General features: G+C 34.3%; 1 protein-coding gene across 14 annotated transcripts in view; it reads left to right on the top strand.

Annotated features, from left to right (window-relative positions):
• PTPN4 (protein tyrosine phosphatase non-receptor type 4) overlaps positions 1 to 17,057 on the top strand; it is a 206,884-nt gene that overhangs the window by 101,238 nt on the left and 88,589 nt on the right. For 7 of the 14 annotated variants that reach the window (XM_025429215.3, XM_025429221.3, XM_049097140.1 and 4 more), the window contains 6 exons: positions 89 to 152; positions 230 to 329; positions 5,468 to 5,512; positions 5,772 to 5,824; positions 6,180 to 6,300; positions 10,689 to 10,776. In XM_025429215.3, the coding sequence (XP_025285000.1) occupies positions 89 to 152; positions 230 to 329; positions 5,468 to 5,512; positions 5,772 to 5,824; positions 6,180 to 6,300; positions 10,689 to 10,776 (471 nt within the window). The remainder of the gene's footprint in view (positions 1 to 88; positions 153 to 229; positions 330 to 5,467; positions 5,513 to 5,771; positions 5,825 to 6,179; positions 6,301 to 10,688; positions 10,777 to 17,057) is intronic. The other 7 variants (XM_049097143.1, XM_049097137.1, XM_035702382.2 and 4 more) reach the window with 4 other exon arrangements.

Genomic DNA, 17,057 nt, shown 5'->3' with positions numbered 1-17,057 from the left:
TTCAAAATGCAGTTTTTAGTATTGATCTTAAAATGTTATAGATTTATAAGCATTGATGTATTAGTTCATCAAGGAAAAAAGAAATCAGTCTTATTTATTTATTTTTCAGAGGTGGCTGGATCCAAACAAACCAATAAGGAAGCAGCTAAAGAGTGAGCATACACACTTACTTGACATTTTGCAACTATACTTTATAAAGATAAAGGATTAATATAATCTGATTAATTAGAACTGCTCTTATTAATTCTAGGAGGATCTCCTTACAGTTTGAACTTTAGAGTCAAATTTTTTGTAAGTGACCCCAACAAGTTACAAGAAGAATACACAAGGTGGGTTTATGGAGCATATTCTTCCTGAAAATATTGTCAAAACTATGAAATTTTGAAAAATTTTTTTGAAATTTTGAAATTATTTAGGCAGAAAAAGATTATCATGGTGTAATTCTGAGATTCCCAGCCATCACATGGAATGGGTTATAGATCTTTTATGTTTCCTTCCCTCTTGGATGGCTGGGAGGGCTTTAGGAGATTGGAGTTCCAGGCCCACCCCATGTATCCACAAGCAGACTTTTGAACCGTATCAAATCAGAATTTTCTACTTGTAAAAAAAAAATGGTTAAGAATCACTGGTATAACTAGTTGAGGTAATCAGATGATATTGTAATTGTATCCAAGTGATGCTGCATAGTGAGAATTGTGTCTGCTGGTTTTTTGTTCATGTAAAAGCGTATTTAGATTTTTTTTTATTTCCATTGAGGAGAACATAGAATTTGGAAAATATATAATTATTATGTGCAGGAGTAATGGTCAACAGATACTTTTTTTTCCCTATGAAAATGCAATCTGTAGTTCCCTTTTGCTAAGATTCAAATTCTTTTTTTTTCTTTTTCTCCTCCACTCTCACCATTTTCCTTAACAGTATAATTAACATATAGTGTTGTGAGTTTCAGGTAATCAGGTGCCTTTTTATTAAAAATTGTTGGCAGGGAGTACACTAGCACATTCAGTTCTTTAAGTGCTAACTTTATTGGCAATTTTAAATCTGATCTTAAGACAGAATCAAATTTTGTTGTCACTTCTTCTTGACAAAGTATACACAAGAATGACCCAGATGAGCATTTTGAAAGTATATGAATGTTAGGTTAGCTATTTAAGGTAGAAATAGTGGGGAATAATCACATTGTGGTATCTGTACCTAAATAATAATCTTGTTTATTTGAAAGACAGCATTTGGAATTAGGCTTAAAAAAAAAAAAAAAGACTAAATAAAAAATTAGCATAGAGTACCTCCATAAAAGTCTCAGATACAAGAATATAGGTCAGTGATTTTATTCAGAATTACTCTGAAAGGTAGGTGCTCAGTTAACAATCTGTTCCTAAAGCTACCTGTAAATAGTCTGTAAAATGTTACCATATTGGTCATTGTTTAGCGTACTGTGGTGATGTGGATAAAAATATTTAGGCCGTATTTACCAATCATTGGGTGTTTATAAAACTAGGGTTTTCAGTAGACCAGTTAAGAAAAGTTAAATTGACATTCTTGAGGGTCCTTTTCTGTGTGTTTGTTGAGGGCAAGGTGTTACCTTTTTTATAACAGCATTTAGGAATGTAGGTCCTGGATTAGGCAGTCCTAACAGTTGAAACTAATATTATTTCCAAGCTAATTTGTCTTGGAAAGCAAAGTTGTGTCATATGAATAACCTTCAGTTTAATATTGTAGCTCCCAATCATTCAAGTTGTTGTTGTTAAATAATTAAAATAACAAAATCTTTTATCTTAATAAATCTTAGTATTGTAGAACTTCCTCTGATTTTGTCTTAACTTCAAGGAAATTACTCTGAATTAATAAAAATTATGATTTATGAAACTTTTTTTTTAAGATTTTATTTATTGATTCATGAGAGAGCCAGAGACATAGATAGGCACCAGGAGAAGCAGACTCCCTGCAGTGAGCCTGATGCAGGACTGAAATCTAGGACCCCAGGATCATGACCCTGAGCCAAAGGCAGACGCTCAACCATTGAGCCACCCAAACACCCTTTAAGAAACATGTTTAAGTACATTTTACAATTTCCTGAAATCAAGTAGCAAAGTATTCCATAATACATATTTCATGTAATCAGTTTTAAATGTATAAGAAATATTTTAATTAAAAGACCAATAATTTAAAATTGGATTTCTAATGTGTTTAATATATATGAAAAGTTTGTTAGAGCAGTTAGAATATGGCCAGTTGCCGCCGTATTCATAATTTACTTCACTCAAAATGTCTTTGAATTTCTTAATGGAGCTTGAATGTGTTGATTTTTTTTTTTATAGCCTGTGTTGAAAACATAATAAAAAAATAAATGTATCTCAATGATAATTAAGTCATAATATCTTCCTGAAGTAGAAGAAAGTAAAGCCAAGTTTGGTAGTAACCAAGCAGTTGCTTTGTGTTCAGCCTGTTGTCTAGAGGATTAGCTTTGTTTTCACTAAAAATAATGTATTGTTTGAAAAATCCTTTATAATAGGATGTCCTAGAATCTTTTAACTGGTGGTATTGGGTAAAATGGTTTAAGTAGCTAGTTTTTATTATATTATCGTAGAATACCTTATTGAATCTCTACCTTCCTACAACTTAGAATCACTTAGGGGAGCTTTAAAACATGCTAATGCCTTGGTCATACCCCTGAGATCTTTTAATTTAATTAGGTCTCAGATGGGATTATTACAAGCTTCCCAGGTGATTCTAATAGACAGCCAGCGTTAAGAATACTCCTTTACAACTTTATTGCTTGGGTAGGCTTAATGCAGTGGTCATGACTAGTAATATGACACCTTCAGCCACAGTTGATAAATTTTAAGGACTAGTTTAAACCCACAGAACAGGAAATCTGTGACAACACCTCTTTACCTTCAGATTCCATTTTAGATAAGTTGTAGAAAAGAGTGGACCTATAGAACTTACATCAGACTACATCAGTCATTTGGTATTAGCAGGTGCTGGCATCCTTAGAATTGGAGTTTTCTCATGAGTCATGACAGTACAAATGACATTTCTTCGGTCCCTTCTTAGTGCTTAGGTGTACTCAATACATAATAAGTGCTCATGGTATTGGTTACTGTCTAGATTAGAAAAGTTGTATTATTTTTACAGATTAAGCGTGTCATTTCTGTATTTACCTCAAGCATTATTAATCTATCTTAAAAGTCTTAATTTAAAAATTAGGTTTTTAATCACCTTACTTAGGGCCCATAGGATACATATACTAGACAAGTGATATTACTTCCTTTTTTACAAATCTAGAAACTGAGGCTCAGCCAAATTTTAAGTACTTTACTAAGGAGCACTGACTGGTTTAGTGTATTAGGACTTGAATTCTAGTTTCTACTCTCAATCCTTACTGGTTATTTAAATAAAATTCATCACATAATGTGAGCACTGCATGTTATATGCAGCTGATAAATCATTGAACACTATACCTGAAAATAAGTATGTACTATATGTTGGCTAATTGAATTTAATTTAAAAAATAAAAATTCATCAGGCATAGGTATTATTTGTGTAAGACTTAAAATATTATGTCAAGAATACACATGCCTGGGATCCCTGGGTGGCGCAGCAGTTTAGCGCCTGCCTTTGGCCCAGGGCGCGATCCTGGAGACCCGGGATCGAATCCCACATCGGGCTCCCGGTGTCTGGAGCCTGCTTCTCCCTCTGCCTGTGTCTCTGCCTCTCTCTCTCTGTGTGTGACTATCATTTAAAAAAAAAAAGAATACACATGCCTTTTCAATCTTAACAATGAGATTAGTTCCTACCATGAACCTTTACCTTTAATTATGAAACCAAGTTAGCTAGGTAGAGATTTATTGTCTTAGATTGAATAAGTAGGTAATATTCACAGTATTACATATTAATTCTCACAGGAAGTTTGTATACTTAATATGTGAAGCCAAGATATTTCTTTTTTTTATAAATTTATCTTTTATTGGTGTTCGATTTGCCAACATATAGAATAACACCCAGTGCTCATCCCATCAAGTGCCCCCCCTCAGTGCCCGTCACCCAGTCACTCCCACCCCTCGCCCACCTCCCCTTCCACCACCCCTAGTTCGTTTCCCAGAGTTAGGAGTCTCTCATGTTCTGTCTCCCTTTCTGATATTTCCCACTCATTTTTTTCTCCTTTCCCCTCTATTCCCTTTCGCTATTTTTTATATTCCCTAAATGAATGAGACCATCTAATGTTTGTCCTTCTCCGATTGACTTATTTCACTCAGCATAATACCCTCCAATTCCAACCACGTTGAAGCAAATGGTGGGTATTTATCATTTCTAATGGCTGAGTAATATTCCATTGTATACATAAACCACATCATCTTTATCCATTCATCTTTTGATGGACACCAAGGCTCCTTCCACAGTTGAAGCCAAGATATTTCTATCAACTTAAAAAAATTTGTTTTAGTGAATATCTGATTCTCTGAAATACTTAATTACATTTTTTGATAACTTGAATATTGTCATGGAGGTCTTTAATAATTTTAATCAGCCAGACAACTAAAATTCTTAAACATGATTTTTGATTCTTGGAGTATGTGTACTTTTTTCAGTGGGGTGGAATAAAGTCTTAAAATTCGCTGTTAAAACATTTAAAGCTACAAAATTTGGTCTTCTGCCAACATTAAAAAGTACAGGTGACTTGTTGCAAGCATCGACACATCATTGAGGGAATGACTTACCCCGTTAGTGAGGACTAGGTGCCATCTCGTAAGCAACCTCTGCATTCTTTTTGATAGAAATCTTAATGTGTTGTTGGTTTTAGTATATGTGCTGCCGAAGCGAGCACGTGTTGTTGGTTTTAAAGGAACTTGGGTACTTGGCAATTCTAATAGTAGGGAAGGGAGCTTAAGGTTTTTTTTTGTTTTTTGTTTTTGTTTTTTGTTTTCTGATCAAGGATAGCTTTCTTAACTCAAATGAAAATGGAAAAGTGCTTTTCTACACTTAGCAGCTTTTGGCAGCTAAATAAGTCAACCATAGGCCTGTCTTTGCAGCTTGCTTTCTGTCTCAGTAGAAAGGATGACTTTCTCCACGTGATCTTTACTGCATTGCTGTCAGTCTCCTATGTCTCTAACTCAGGTTTTCTGTGTTTCCCACTTATAATTTCTATAAACAACAATCTTCAGAGAATACTCCCTAATCTCCCTCTGTCATGTAGTTCTTAGAGATCTTGAGTTTTATAATACAGGCTAGTGGAAACATATTTGAAGTACTGAATTGCGTTTATCAAAGAATTTTAAAGATTGGGATTCATGAATTTATGAAAGCTTATTTTAAAAATATCTTTACATGTGCTAATATATAGATTATAAAAGCAAATACTTAAATTCAACTTTACTAGTTAATATAAGTATACCATTTTTAAACTCTAAATGTTGTAATTCCAGTAAATCTAAATGTTGTCTCTTGGTCTCTCTCTCTTTTTAAGGTACCAGTATTTTTTGCAAATTAAACAAGACATTCTTACTGGACGGTGAGCTATTTAAAATTTTTAATAATGGACTTTAAAAGTACTTTTAGTTTTATATTAAGTAACTCATCATTTCAAATAAATTATCTATTGAAAAATGGTTATTACAGCATGGATTTTTTTCATCAGATAAGTTTGTTACTTAATTGTTAAAGTGTAAGTGATGGAGACTTCATAGGTGAACAGTATTATATAAATTACAGTGCTTTTGAAATTATTGTGTTTAACCTTAGCTTATGCATTTTCTGTTTTGTTTTATTAGATTGCCCTGTCCTTATAATACTGCTGCCCTTTTGGCTTCATTTGCTGTTCAGTGTAAGTATGAACGCACTCTTAGGTCACATAGCATGTGATTATATGGTCTGTGTTGATAGTACATTGCCTTTAATGCAGGAGTTCATTAGACATATGTTACTATACAGAAAAAAGTGATTGCAAAGGAAATGTAATGAAACATTCAGTTAGTTTAATTCCTGAAAAAGTTTTTCTGAAGTTGTTTGAGACCTAGAAGAATGCTTGTGTTGTTATAACTTGCTTACATGGTAGCTAGCAGTAAAAACAAATATTTAACTTCCAAGAAATATAATGGAATTCGTGACATTGCTGTTTGGGCTATCAGAATTACTAAATTTGTTTATTAAATTTTGACTATTTTTCTTCCATGTAATAGCTGAACTTGGAGACTACAATCAGTCAGATAACTTGTCAGGCTACCTCTCAGATTATTCTTTCATTCCTAATCAACCTCAAGATTTTGAAAAAGAAATAGCAAAATTACATCAGCAACATACGTAAGGATTTATTTACTTTTCTGCTTATTTCATAAACTTCTTAATGGCATCTTTTCTAGAGAAATGTTTTAAATTATTTCTAATGTGATTGTTATATTTACTTAATACACAACAATTATTGTTATATAAAATAGTGTTATTGGTGTAAGGAAATGTGGGTTGTCTATACTAAAAAAAATCATTGCTAACTTCATAGAATATATGAATCTTTGTTTCATTCCTAGTAAGAACCATAAAGCTATATGTAAACAGAAATTTGCTATTGGGGTGCCTGGGTGACTCAGTTGATTGAGCCTCTGACTTCATCTTAGCCCAGGTCTTGATTTCAGGGCTGTGTATTGGGCTCCATGCTCTTAAAAAAAAAGAAAGAAAGAAATTTGCTATTATGTAAAGTTGACAGTTCTTTAGGAGAAATTTTATTTTATTTTTATTTTAAGATTTATTTATTTATTCATGAGAGACACACAGAGAGAGAGACAGAGACAATAGGAAGAGGGAGAAGCTCCCTGTGGGGTGCCTGATGTGGGACTCAGTCCTTGGACTCTGGGATCACGACCTGGGCCAAAGGCAGATGCTCAACCACTGAGCCACCCAGGTGCCCCAAGAGTAATTTTAGAATATTAATAGTATGCTCATAGATCGGTTGTTACATATCAATCTACTGAGCAATTCTTTCTTAGTTTTTAGCTATCTGAAAGGAAACATTTGTTCGGTAATTTGTCAAAAGGAGAAAGGGAACATTCTGTAATATTAAATTAATTTTAAAAAATCCTTTTAAGGGGTGCCTGGGTGGCTTGTGGTTGAGCATCTGCCTTCATTCAGCTCAGGTCATGATCCCAGGGTCCAGGGATCGAGTTCCACATTGGGCTCCCCATAGGGAACCTGCTTCTCACTCTGCCTATGTCTTTGCCTTTCTGTGTTTCTCATGAATTCATAAACAAAATCTTAAAAAAATAATTTTAAAAATCTAGCATTTTTTTCATTCATAACAATATTCAATTTTGTTATTTTGTGAGTCTTCATTTCCTGTGACATAATTTGTTTTAAGAAGAGATTTATTGCTGTGAATAGAAAATAATACCATTTATTTGTTAAAAGTTTACTTTTGCTTTAACATGCAATTCAAAATTACTCATGGAGGAACTAAGATGGTATTGCAGATTGGCTAAGAAAATATTTGAACTAGAGATCCAGACTGCCTGGTCTGAAATTCTGGCTAAGACAACTGTTTTATAATCTTGGTCAGATTGCTTCTTGTGCTTCTCTGTTTCATTATATATAAATTGTGGGTAATAAAAGTATCTACCTCTGGAGTTAATGTAAGGATTAAGTGAGTTTATATATACAAAGTACTTAGAACAATGCCCAGCAGATGGTAAGAAGAAATATTAACTCTTAATATTAAGAAAACTTAACTTTCATTTGGTAGTGGCCTATGTATCTAAAACAGGTTGGTGTGCTGGCTCACTGCCAATTTCTGTACTGGCCCATGAACTTAGAATGATCTGTACATTTTAAATATTTGACAAAAATACAAAAAGAATAACATTTTATGGCAGGTGAAATCTTGAGAAATTCCAATTTGATGTCCATAAATGAACACTTACTGGAGCATAGATTCCCTTATTTGTCTTCATGTTTGTGACTGCTTTCATGTAACAGCAGAGCTGAGTAGTTGTAGCAGAGATTATGTGACCTGAAAGCCTAAAGTATTTATTGTCTTGCTCTTTATAAAAGCTTGCTGACCTCTGATCTAAAATAAGACTAATAAAATCACAATTTCAATAGACTGGCCCAATGCCAGTGAGGGGGCTGATTCAGTCTCACAATAAATGGCAATTTTTTTTGAAGATTTTATTTGTTTATTCATGAGAGAGAATGGCAGAGACATAGCCAGAGGGAGAAGCAGGCTCCTTGAGGGGAGCCAGATGTGGGACTTGATCCGAGGACCCAGGATAATGATTTGAGCCAAAGGCATACGCTCAGCCACAGAGCCACCCAGGTCCCCCAGTAAATGCCATTTACACATAGCATATCCGAATCAAGGGTTTCAAGATAAATCAGATTTTTTTGATAAATCAGATTTTTAAAAAATTTGCCAGTAATGGAAACTCTCTTCTGTGAGGAAAAAGTTTAATAAGGTACTGATTATGTATTTGTATTTGGTTTATTTTTATTTTTTTTAAGATTTTATTTATTAATAAGAGACACAGAGGGAGAAAGAGGGGTGGGCAGAGACACAGGTAGAGGGAGAAGCAGGGTCCATGCAGGGAGCCCGACATAGGACTCAATCCCGGGTCTCCAGGATCAGGCCCTGGGCTGAATGTGGTGCTAAATCGCTGAGCCACCCGGGCTGCCCCTGTATTTGGTTTAAAGAAATGATTCCTCAGATCTTTTTTTTTTTTTTTTTTAAGATTTTATTTATTTATTCATGAGCAACACAGAGAGAGAGAGAGAGAGAGAGAGAGGCAGAGACACAGGCAGAGGGAGGAGCAGATTCTTCAGATCTTTAAACAAAGAAAAAATAGAATCATCCAGTTTAACTGAGGAATAGGGGATGGGTAGGGAGGTAGAGATTTATTTACCTTAATTGAATTTTATAGAAAATTCAGGTATATGTGCTTTTTCTTTTTTTCTTTTTTTTTTTTTTTTAATATGTGCTTTTTCTAGGAATTCCATTTTTATGAGCTTCATTGGCAGGCTGTTGGCTTCCTTTTCTGTTACCATTAGTGAATGAAAGTTGCTATCTTTTCTTTTCTAATTTGCTGATTTTGCTCTGGTATAGTCAGATAATATCAGATATCAGATAGTTTTAGAACTAATCTAGGAGTAGATTTGTTTTTAAAGGCTTTGCTAGAGTAGTAGTTCTCAAACTTGTGTTCATCAGAATAACCAGGATGTTCTTAAATATAACAATTTGGTTCTTATTCCTTCCACATCAGATTGTATATAGTAATACTTCTGCAACTATCTGTGATAAAAGACCACAGTTTCCCCCCATTCTGTCATGGAATGAAACTTCTGAAAGATATAGTAAAATTGAGTTACTAGGAGAGTAGAATGGAGAAGTAGAGACATAAAAAATAGCAAGTCCTTGTTTCTCCTTATTAGTTTCAACAGACATGAAATTATTCTGCCAATAATTATACTATGAAATATAAAAGACTGACTCTCTCAGTTTCTGTACTTGGTATGAATCAACACCTGTATGTATACCATATTCTGAGAGGCATTGCTTTAGAGATTGTCTCAATTTGTGTGTTTCAGAAGCACCTGTGTGATTTAAATGCAGATACCATAACTGGACCATCTTCTGAAAAACATTTTGAAATTAAGTCAGAGGATAAAATGACTTTGTTAGCTGTAAGAACAAGTAGGGAATTTTAAAACTTGGTCCTTTTTTTTTTTTTTTTTTTTGTAATATAGTTGCCACACAGTTATATTAGTTTCAGGTGTATAACACTGTAATTTGACAAGTCTATTCCTTATGGTACACTCACAAATGTAGCTATTATGTTACCATACAATGCTATTACAATACCATTGACTATATTCCGTATGCTGTACCTCATGATTCCGTGTGCTTAAACTCATTCTGTAACTGGAAGCCTGTATCTCCCACTCCCTTTCACCCATTTTGCCCATCCTCCCAAAGCTCTCCTCTCTGACAACCATCAGTTTGTTCTCTGTATTTGTGGGTCTGTTTCTTTATTTATACAGTTTTTTTGATTCTGCATATAAGTGAAATCATATGGTGTTTGTCTTCTTAGTCAGACTTATTTCACTTCATAGAATACCTTCAGGGTCCATCCATTTTGTCACAAATGGCAAGATCTCATTCTTTATGGCTGAGTAATACTCCATTGTATATATATATAAACCACATCTTACCAAATTACCTGTCAAAGGACACTGGCTTGTTTCCATATCTTGGCTATTATTAATAAGGCTGTAATAAACATAGGGGTCCGTATATTTTTTTGAGTTCGTGATTTCATTTTCTTCGGGTGAATACCCAGTAGTGGAATTACTAGATGATATGGCATTTTTAATTTTTTGAGGAACCTCCATACTGTTTTCCATAGCGGCTGCACCAGTTTGCATTCCCACCAACAGTGCAGAAGGGTTCCTTTTTCTCTACATCCCCTGGTGCATTCATGTATTTCTGGAAAATAAAATATTCTACAAAGTAATGATTTTTGTTCCTGAAAATGTACCCTACAGGTAAGTTAGATATTACTATACGGAACTAAGAGGAGTAGTCATGCATGGTATATTAGAAAAGATTCAATTAGAATGCTCAAAAATTTCCAGATAAATCATTTTTTTTTCTTTCTAATTTGGCCATATTTGTAATTGGTATAATGTATAACATAATGTCTTTACAGAGGTTTATCTCCCGCAGAAGCAGAATTTAATTACCTGAACACGGCACGTACCTTAGAACTCTATGGAGTTGAATTCCACTATGCAAGGGTAAGTGCATAGAACTAATTTAATATTGTTGAGTTAGACTCCATAAACTCAATATCACAGTTTTTATTTAATGCCTGTTAAGAGTAAGCAACAACTGGAATAACCAGGGAGCGCTGCCAACATAGTTGCACTGAAAATTTCCTCTGAGTATAAATATTTTCACAGGGCAGACCGGGTGGCTCAGAGGTTTAGTGCCACTTTCAGCCCAGGGCATGATCCTAGAGACTCGGTATCGAGTCCCACGTCGGGCTCCCTGCATGGAGCCTGCTTCTCCCTCTGCCTGTGTGTCTGTCTCTCTGTCTCTCAAGAATAAATAAAATCTTAAAAAAAAAAAAAAGATTTATTTAAAAAAAAAGAAAAATATTTTCACAATCACTTAAGATTTATTACCTGAGAAGATTGAAGTCGATTTTTTTTGTTATTTTTCTTCAAGCTAGTGTTCTATGTTAATGATAATTTTTTTCTAGATCATAAGAGAGAATCAAAACTATACAGGAAAAGTAGGGTTTTTTGCATTCATCATCATTATTATAAAAGATGCTTTCACTTCAGTGAGGTTTGTGTTACTTGTTTTTATCGTTTAGTGACATCATTATAAATTTTTAAGGCACAGAATGAAGAATATTAACATATTTTGGTTGTGTTTCTCCTCTGCCACAAATTCCTTTATTAAGATGGAATTTACAGTCATTGGCTTCTTCTGTACAGTGCTCTGTAACAACTTTTTCGTTGTGTCAAACTTTGGTGCTTCCAGAAGAAAGTTATTCCCGTGCTGTAGGCATATTTGTAAGTGCTATCCTTCATTTGTGTGACTCTACCTAGATTCTTCCTCATGGTTTCTTTATCAAGAGGTTTTAGTCCTTCATAAGTACCCGGAATACAGCTTTTCTTCATAACTGGTGAAAAATAGAATATAGGTAATCACTGGTTGAGTTAGTGATAGGTTTTATATTCTCTTGGGACAAACTGCCAAATCTCATAAGGATAGCATTCTGAAAGGGAGTTAAGTTTTCCCTAGATAGATATTTTGAATTTATTTTAATATATACACTCAAAAAAGCTCTATTCCACATTGTGTTTTTATTGTTGAGGGTCTCACCTGGCCATGTTTTTCTAGGAGAGTAGTGTTAGTTCTTATATTTCACAAAGCTTATGTCAGTTTTGTCCTTTCCAAAATGTCTCATAAATGGAATCCTACATTATGTAATCTTCTGAGACTGACTTTTTACAATAATACATTTCACATTTATCCAACTTACTGTTTCAGTAGTTCATTCCTTTTTTTTTTTTTTTTTTTTTTTTATCCATTCACCCATTGGAGAACATCTGGGTTGTTTCTGATTAGTTGTGTTTTGATTTTGTTTTTTGTTAATAGACTACTGCAAAAAATTCATTTACAGGTTTTTGAGTAGTTTTAAATTCTCATTTTGTAACGTAGAAACCCCAGAGTGGGATTGGTTGGTCATATGGTAAGTGTATATTTAGCTGTATGTGGAACTCCCAAATTATTTTCCATAGTGACTGAACCACTTTGTTTCCCTACTAGCAATATTTGCAAGTTCCAGTCATTCACATCCTTTTTGGCATGTGATGCTGTCCGTTTTGTTTTGTTTCTTTTTCTGCTTTTCTTTTTTTTTTTTTTTTTTTTTTTTTTTTTTTTTTTTATAAAGTTTTTTTGTTTTTTATTTATTTATGATAGTCACACAGAGAGAGAGAGAGAGAGAGAGGGGCAGAGACTTAGGCAGAGGGAGAAGCAGGCTCCATGCACCGGGAGCCCGACGTGGGATTCGATCCCGGGTCTCCAGGATCGCGCCCCGGGCCAAAGGCAGGCGCTAAACCGCTGCGCCACCCAGGGATCCCTTTTTCTGCTTTTCTAATAGGTAATGTTTTATCTCATCACAGGTTTACTTTGCCTTTCTCTGATGACTAATGATGTGTTGAGCATCATATCTTCTTTGATGAATCTCTATTTATCAAATGTTTTGCCCATTATTTAATTTCATTTATTTTCTTGCTCTTGTTTTTCTTTTTAAGAACTCTATATATTATAGATAGATAATAGATATGTGATTTGCAAATATTTTTTCAATAAATACGTGATTTACAAATATTTTTTCCCAGTCTTTGGCTTGCCCTTTTATTCTCTTTAACAGTGTCTTCCACAGAGCAAAAGAAAGTGATAGATTCTAACATTCCTTATTCAATCACTGATTGATAGTCTACCTCAGTTTTAGGCTTCAATGTGAATATCTCATTTCCATAGTTATTTATAATGAAAGGTAATTCTACTGAAAAATAAATTTTGCCTCTCACAGTTTTAAGAAATGGAAAGCTTAATGATGATATTTTGATTATTCATTAATTCATTGAATATTTATTGAGCACCTTCTATGTTGCCAGTCCCATTAACAGACACCATGTATACAGCAGTGAGTGAGACAGATAAAAAAACCAAGTCGTCATGAAGCTTGCATTCTGGTAGGCAGGACAGATTATAAACAAATAATTTAGTCATCAGAATACATGGGGGTTTTCCATGGAAGTAAAATTCAGTAACAGGAAAAATAATAGTCTATACTGATAGAAGTCAGAATAGTAGTAATCCATGGAAAGATTTTGTTAACTGAGAGACTCATGAGGGAGCTTTCCTGGATTTTGAAAATACATATATTGATTTGTGGTAGTTTTGAAGATGTGTATATGTAAAATTTAGGGTTATACACTTAAGATTTGTACATTTTACTATATATACAATATACTCAATTTTCTTTAGTTAACTAAACGAGTAATATATCAAGTAGTTACAGGTGCTATGGAGAAAAATTATCTGAGAAAGGGGATTGAGACAACCAGAAGTAGAGCATCAGGGAAGGCCTCACTGAGAAGATAAAACAGAAGATAATATGTAGATACCTAGGGGAAAGGAAACATCAATGAAAGGGCATGAAATAGGTTGCTTAGCAGTTCAAAGAACAGTAAAGAGACCAGTATGGCTGGTACAGTGTAAGCCAGAAGAGGAGAGTATTCATGAAGTTAAGGTAGACTAGGGTTTTATAAGACCTTTGGTTTTTAATTCTAAACCAGGCCATTAGTTTGAAGAAGTAATAGACACAGTGTGATTTACATTTTGAAAAGATCACAGTAGCTGCCATTTCAAGTGAAGAGCCCAGCTAACAGACTGTTACCATGATCAAGATGAGAAAGAATGGTGGCTGTAGCTAGCCGTTGGGTGGTAAGAAGTAATCAGATTTTGTATATATTTTGAATATGGAAATGACAGCATTTATTGATGTATTGGCTGTAGGATGTGAGAGAAAAAGGATTCAGGAATGATTCCAAAGTTTTTGGACTCAGCAACTAGAAAGCTGGAGTAATATTCAAGATGTTGGGAAAGACCATAGAGAAGCAGGTGTGGGAAGATAGGTCAGGAATTTTAGTCTTAGGGCAAGTTAAAAAAAATTTTTTTTTTTAAGATTTAATTTATTTATTCGTGAGAGACACACACAGAGAGAGGCAGAGACACAGGAAGAGGGAGAAGCGGGCTCCATGCAGGGAGCCTGACATGGAACCCAATCCCGGGCTGCCCAGGGCAAGTTAAATTTTAGGAGACTTTTACAAATCCACAAAAGGAGAGCGGGGAGTTCAGTGTACAATATTGGAATTCTGAAGGGAGGTATGAACTGAAGATAGGCATCTGGGAATTGTCTGCTCACAGCTAATATTTAAAGCCATAAAATGAGAGCACTGAGGGGAAATCTAGTGCATACTGAAGAGAAAGTTCCACAGAGCTGGAACACTTTGGAGATGAGAGGTTAGAGAGATGAGGAAGAACCAGGAGAGGAGACCAGAAGAAGCAGCCCTTTACACAGAAAGAAAACCTTTCTTTCTTTCAGATACATTTGTGTCTTTGAAGCCAAGCGAGTCAGAAGTGATCAGCTGTGTCAGATGAGAACTAGATTAGAAATGTGTAAGTCATCAATGACCTTGTAAGAACAGCTTTGGGATATTATGATAGCCAGAGGCTGATTACAGAGTATTTGAGAAAGACTGTGAGGATAGTAATTTTGAGAGATTTTGCTGTATCGGACACAGGTAATAATAATAGAACCTAAGCATTTACTAAAGGCCCAACACCTTCTTAGGGCTTTATGTCTATTAATTTCATTTAATCCTTATAACATCCCAGTGAGGTAAGAGTATTATTATCTCCACTTTACAGATGAGGAAAGTGAGACAAACAGATGTTAAGCAATTTGGCTATATAATAGCTATTTCTGTATTAAAGAACCAGTTTATAGCTTCTTCTAAAACCTTGTTTTTAATTAGCATGTATTTGAAAACTTTTTGACAGATTGGTTAGAATAATCAAATAATTTAAAAATATAATTCCTTGAGGGGTACCTGGATGGCTCAGTCAGTTGAGCATCCAACTCCTGATTGCAGCTCAGGTCATGATCTCAGGATCCTGGGATCAAGCCCCCTTGGGCTCTGTGCTTAGTGGGGCGTTGGTTTGGGATTCTCTCTCTCCATCTCACTCTGCCCTTCATGCGTGCACTCTCTCTCTCTTAAATAAAGTTTTAAAATAATAAAATTATATATATATATATGTATGTATATATATATATACACACACATATATATAAAATCCCTTGAAATGGAGAAAAGAGTCTCTTCTATCCAAGTGGAGCTATATATATGTGACTTCCTCTGTGTCACTTTTACAGTATTCATATCACCCAATGACTTTTCATAATTCTGCTATGTGCTTTCACGCATCACAGCATGTCTAGACATAGCTTGTGTGTGTGCGCGTCTGTTTTCTATTAGGTGTCTTTATGAAACCATCAGTAGATAACTACTTGTGTTCATTTTCACTGAGTAGTTTGAATTTACATACACTGTTAAGCCTATGTATTGGCACATAGAAACTTTTTTTTGAATTAATGAATGTATATTATGCCTAACCACAATGAAAATATACAAACATAAACATTTTAAATCAATTTTATATGGGGGAAAACATAAAACTAAAATGTTAATAGAAAATAATTTCAACCTATATTAAAGAAAAATTTAATATTATTTTGTTTTATTCATAATATTTTATATCCATATTTCATATTTATTCCAAGGATTCTTTTAGACCTGTAATTAAAATATAACCATGAAACTAACACTGAGAAGCCAATTTCATTAGATTTGCAAAAATTCAAAGAATTAAAAATATCCATTATTGATCAGAGATGGAAAGTAGACATTCTGAATTGAAGTAGAACTTTTTCTTACCCTTTTGGAATGCAAATATTAATGTGAATATAATCTTTGACCACTTCCATTTCTCAGATTCCATCCTTTAGAATATTTATTTAGGTGTTTTAAATAATGTAGTCAAGGATTTTTATTACAGTATTGTTTGTAATATTAAAAAATTAGAAACACTCAGGGCGCCTAGGTGGCTTAGTCAATTAAGTGTCTGCCTTTGGCTCAGGTCAGCCTTATCCCAGGGTCCTGGGCTCAAGCCCCGTGTTTACTTGTCCCTCTCCCTCTGAACCTCCTCCCACTCATGTGCATGTTCTCTCTCTCTCTCAAAGAAATAAAATCGTTAAAAAATATATAAAATCACTCTAAATGAACAGAAATGATTAAGAAATTATGACAAATCCATATTTTGGAATAATATGCAACAATTAAAATTGATGTTAGAGATATGCGTATATTGATATGAAAAGATATCTGCAAAATGCTAAGTACAGGGACGCCTGGGTGGCTCAGCGATTGAGTTCCTGCCTTCAGCCCAGGGCGTGATCCTGGAGTTCCGGGATCAAGTCCCACATCGGGCTCCCTGCATGGAACCTGCTTCTCCCTCTGCCTGTGTCTCTGCCTCTCTCTCTCTCTCTCTCTCTCTCTCTGTGTGTGTCTCTCATGAATAAAATCTTTAAAAAAAATGCTAAGTACAAAAGAAAAATTACAGAATAATGTATCCTGGTTTTTGTTGATTAAAAAATTATATAGTTATGTATAATATTTATATATTTTTATGAATACAAAGATACAGAAGATTATACATCTCAAAGTATTAATAGTGGCTACCTCTGAGGAATGAGGCAGAGAAGGTGAGGGATGGTTATTGACTTCTTATTATTTCAATGTTGTTTTGAGTTAATTTATTATAAATAAGGGAATTATTTCACACCACTTCAAATTAATGTTGGGAATTCCCATCCACAAAACCATAAAATTTTAGTGGGACTGAGTTACTTTATTCTTAAAATGTGACAATA

The sequence above is a fragment of the Canis lupus genome, chromosome 19, assembly GCF_003254725.2.
Source record: "Canis lupus dingo isolate Sandy chromosome 19, ASM325472v2, whole genome shotgun sequence".
NCBI lineage: Eukaryota > Metazoa > Chordata > Mammalia > Carnivora > Canidae > Canis > Canis lupus.
The sequence above is the reverse complement of the archived record's forward strand: the minus strand, read 5'-3'. Positions and strand labels throughout refer to the sequence as shown.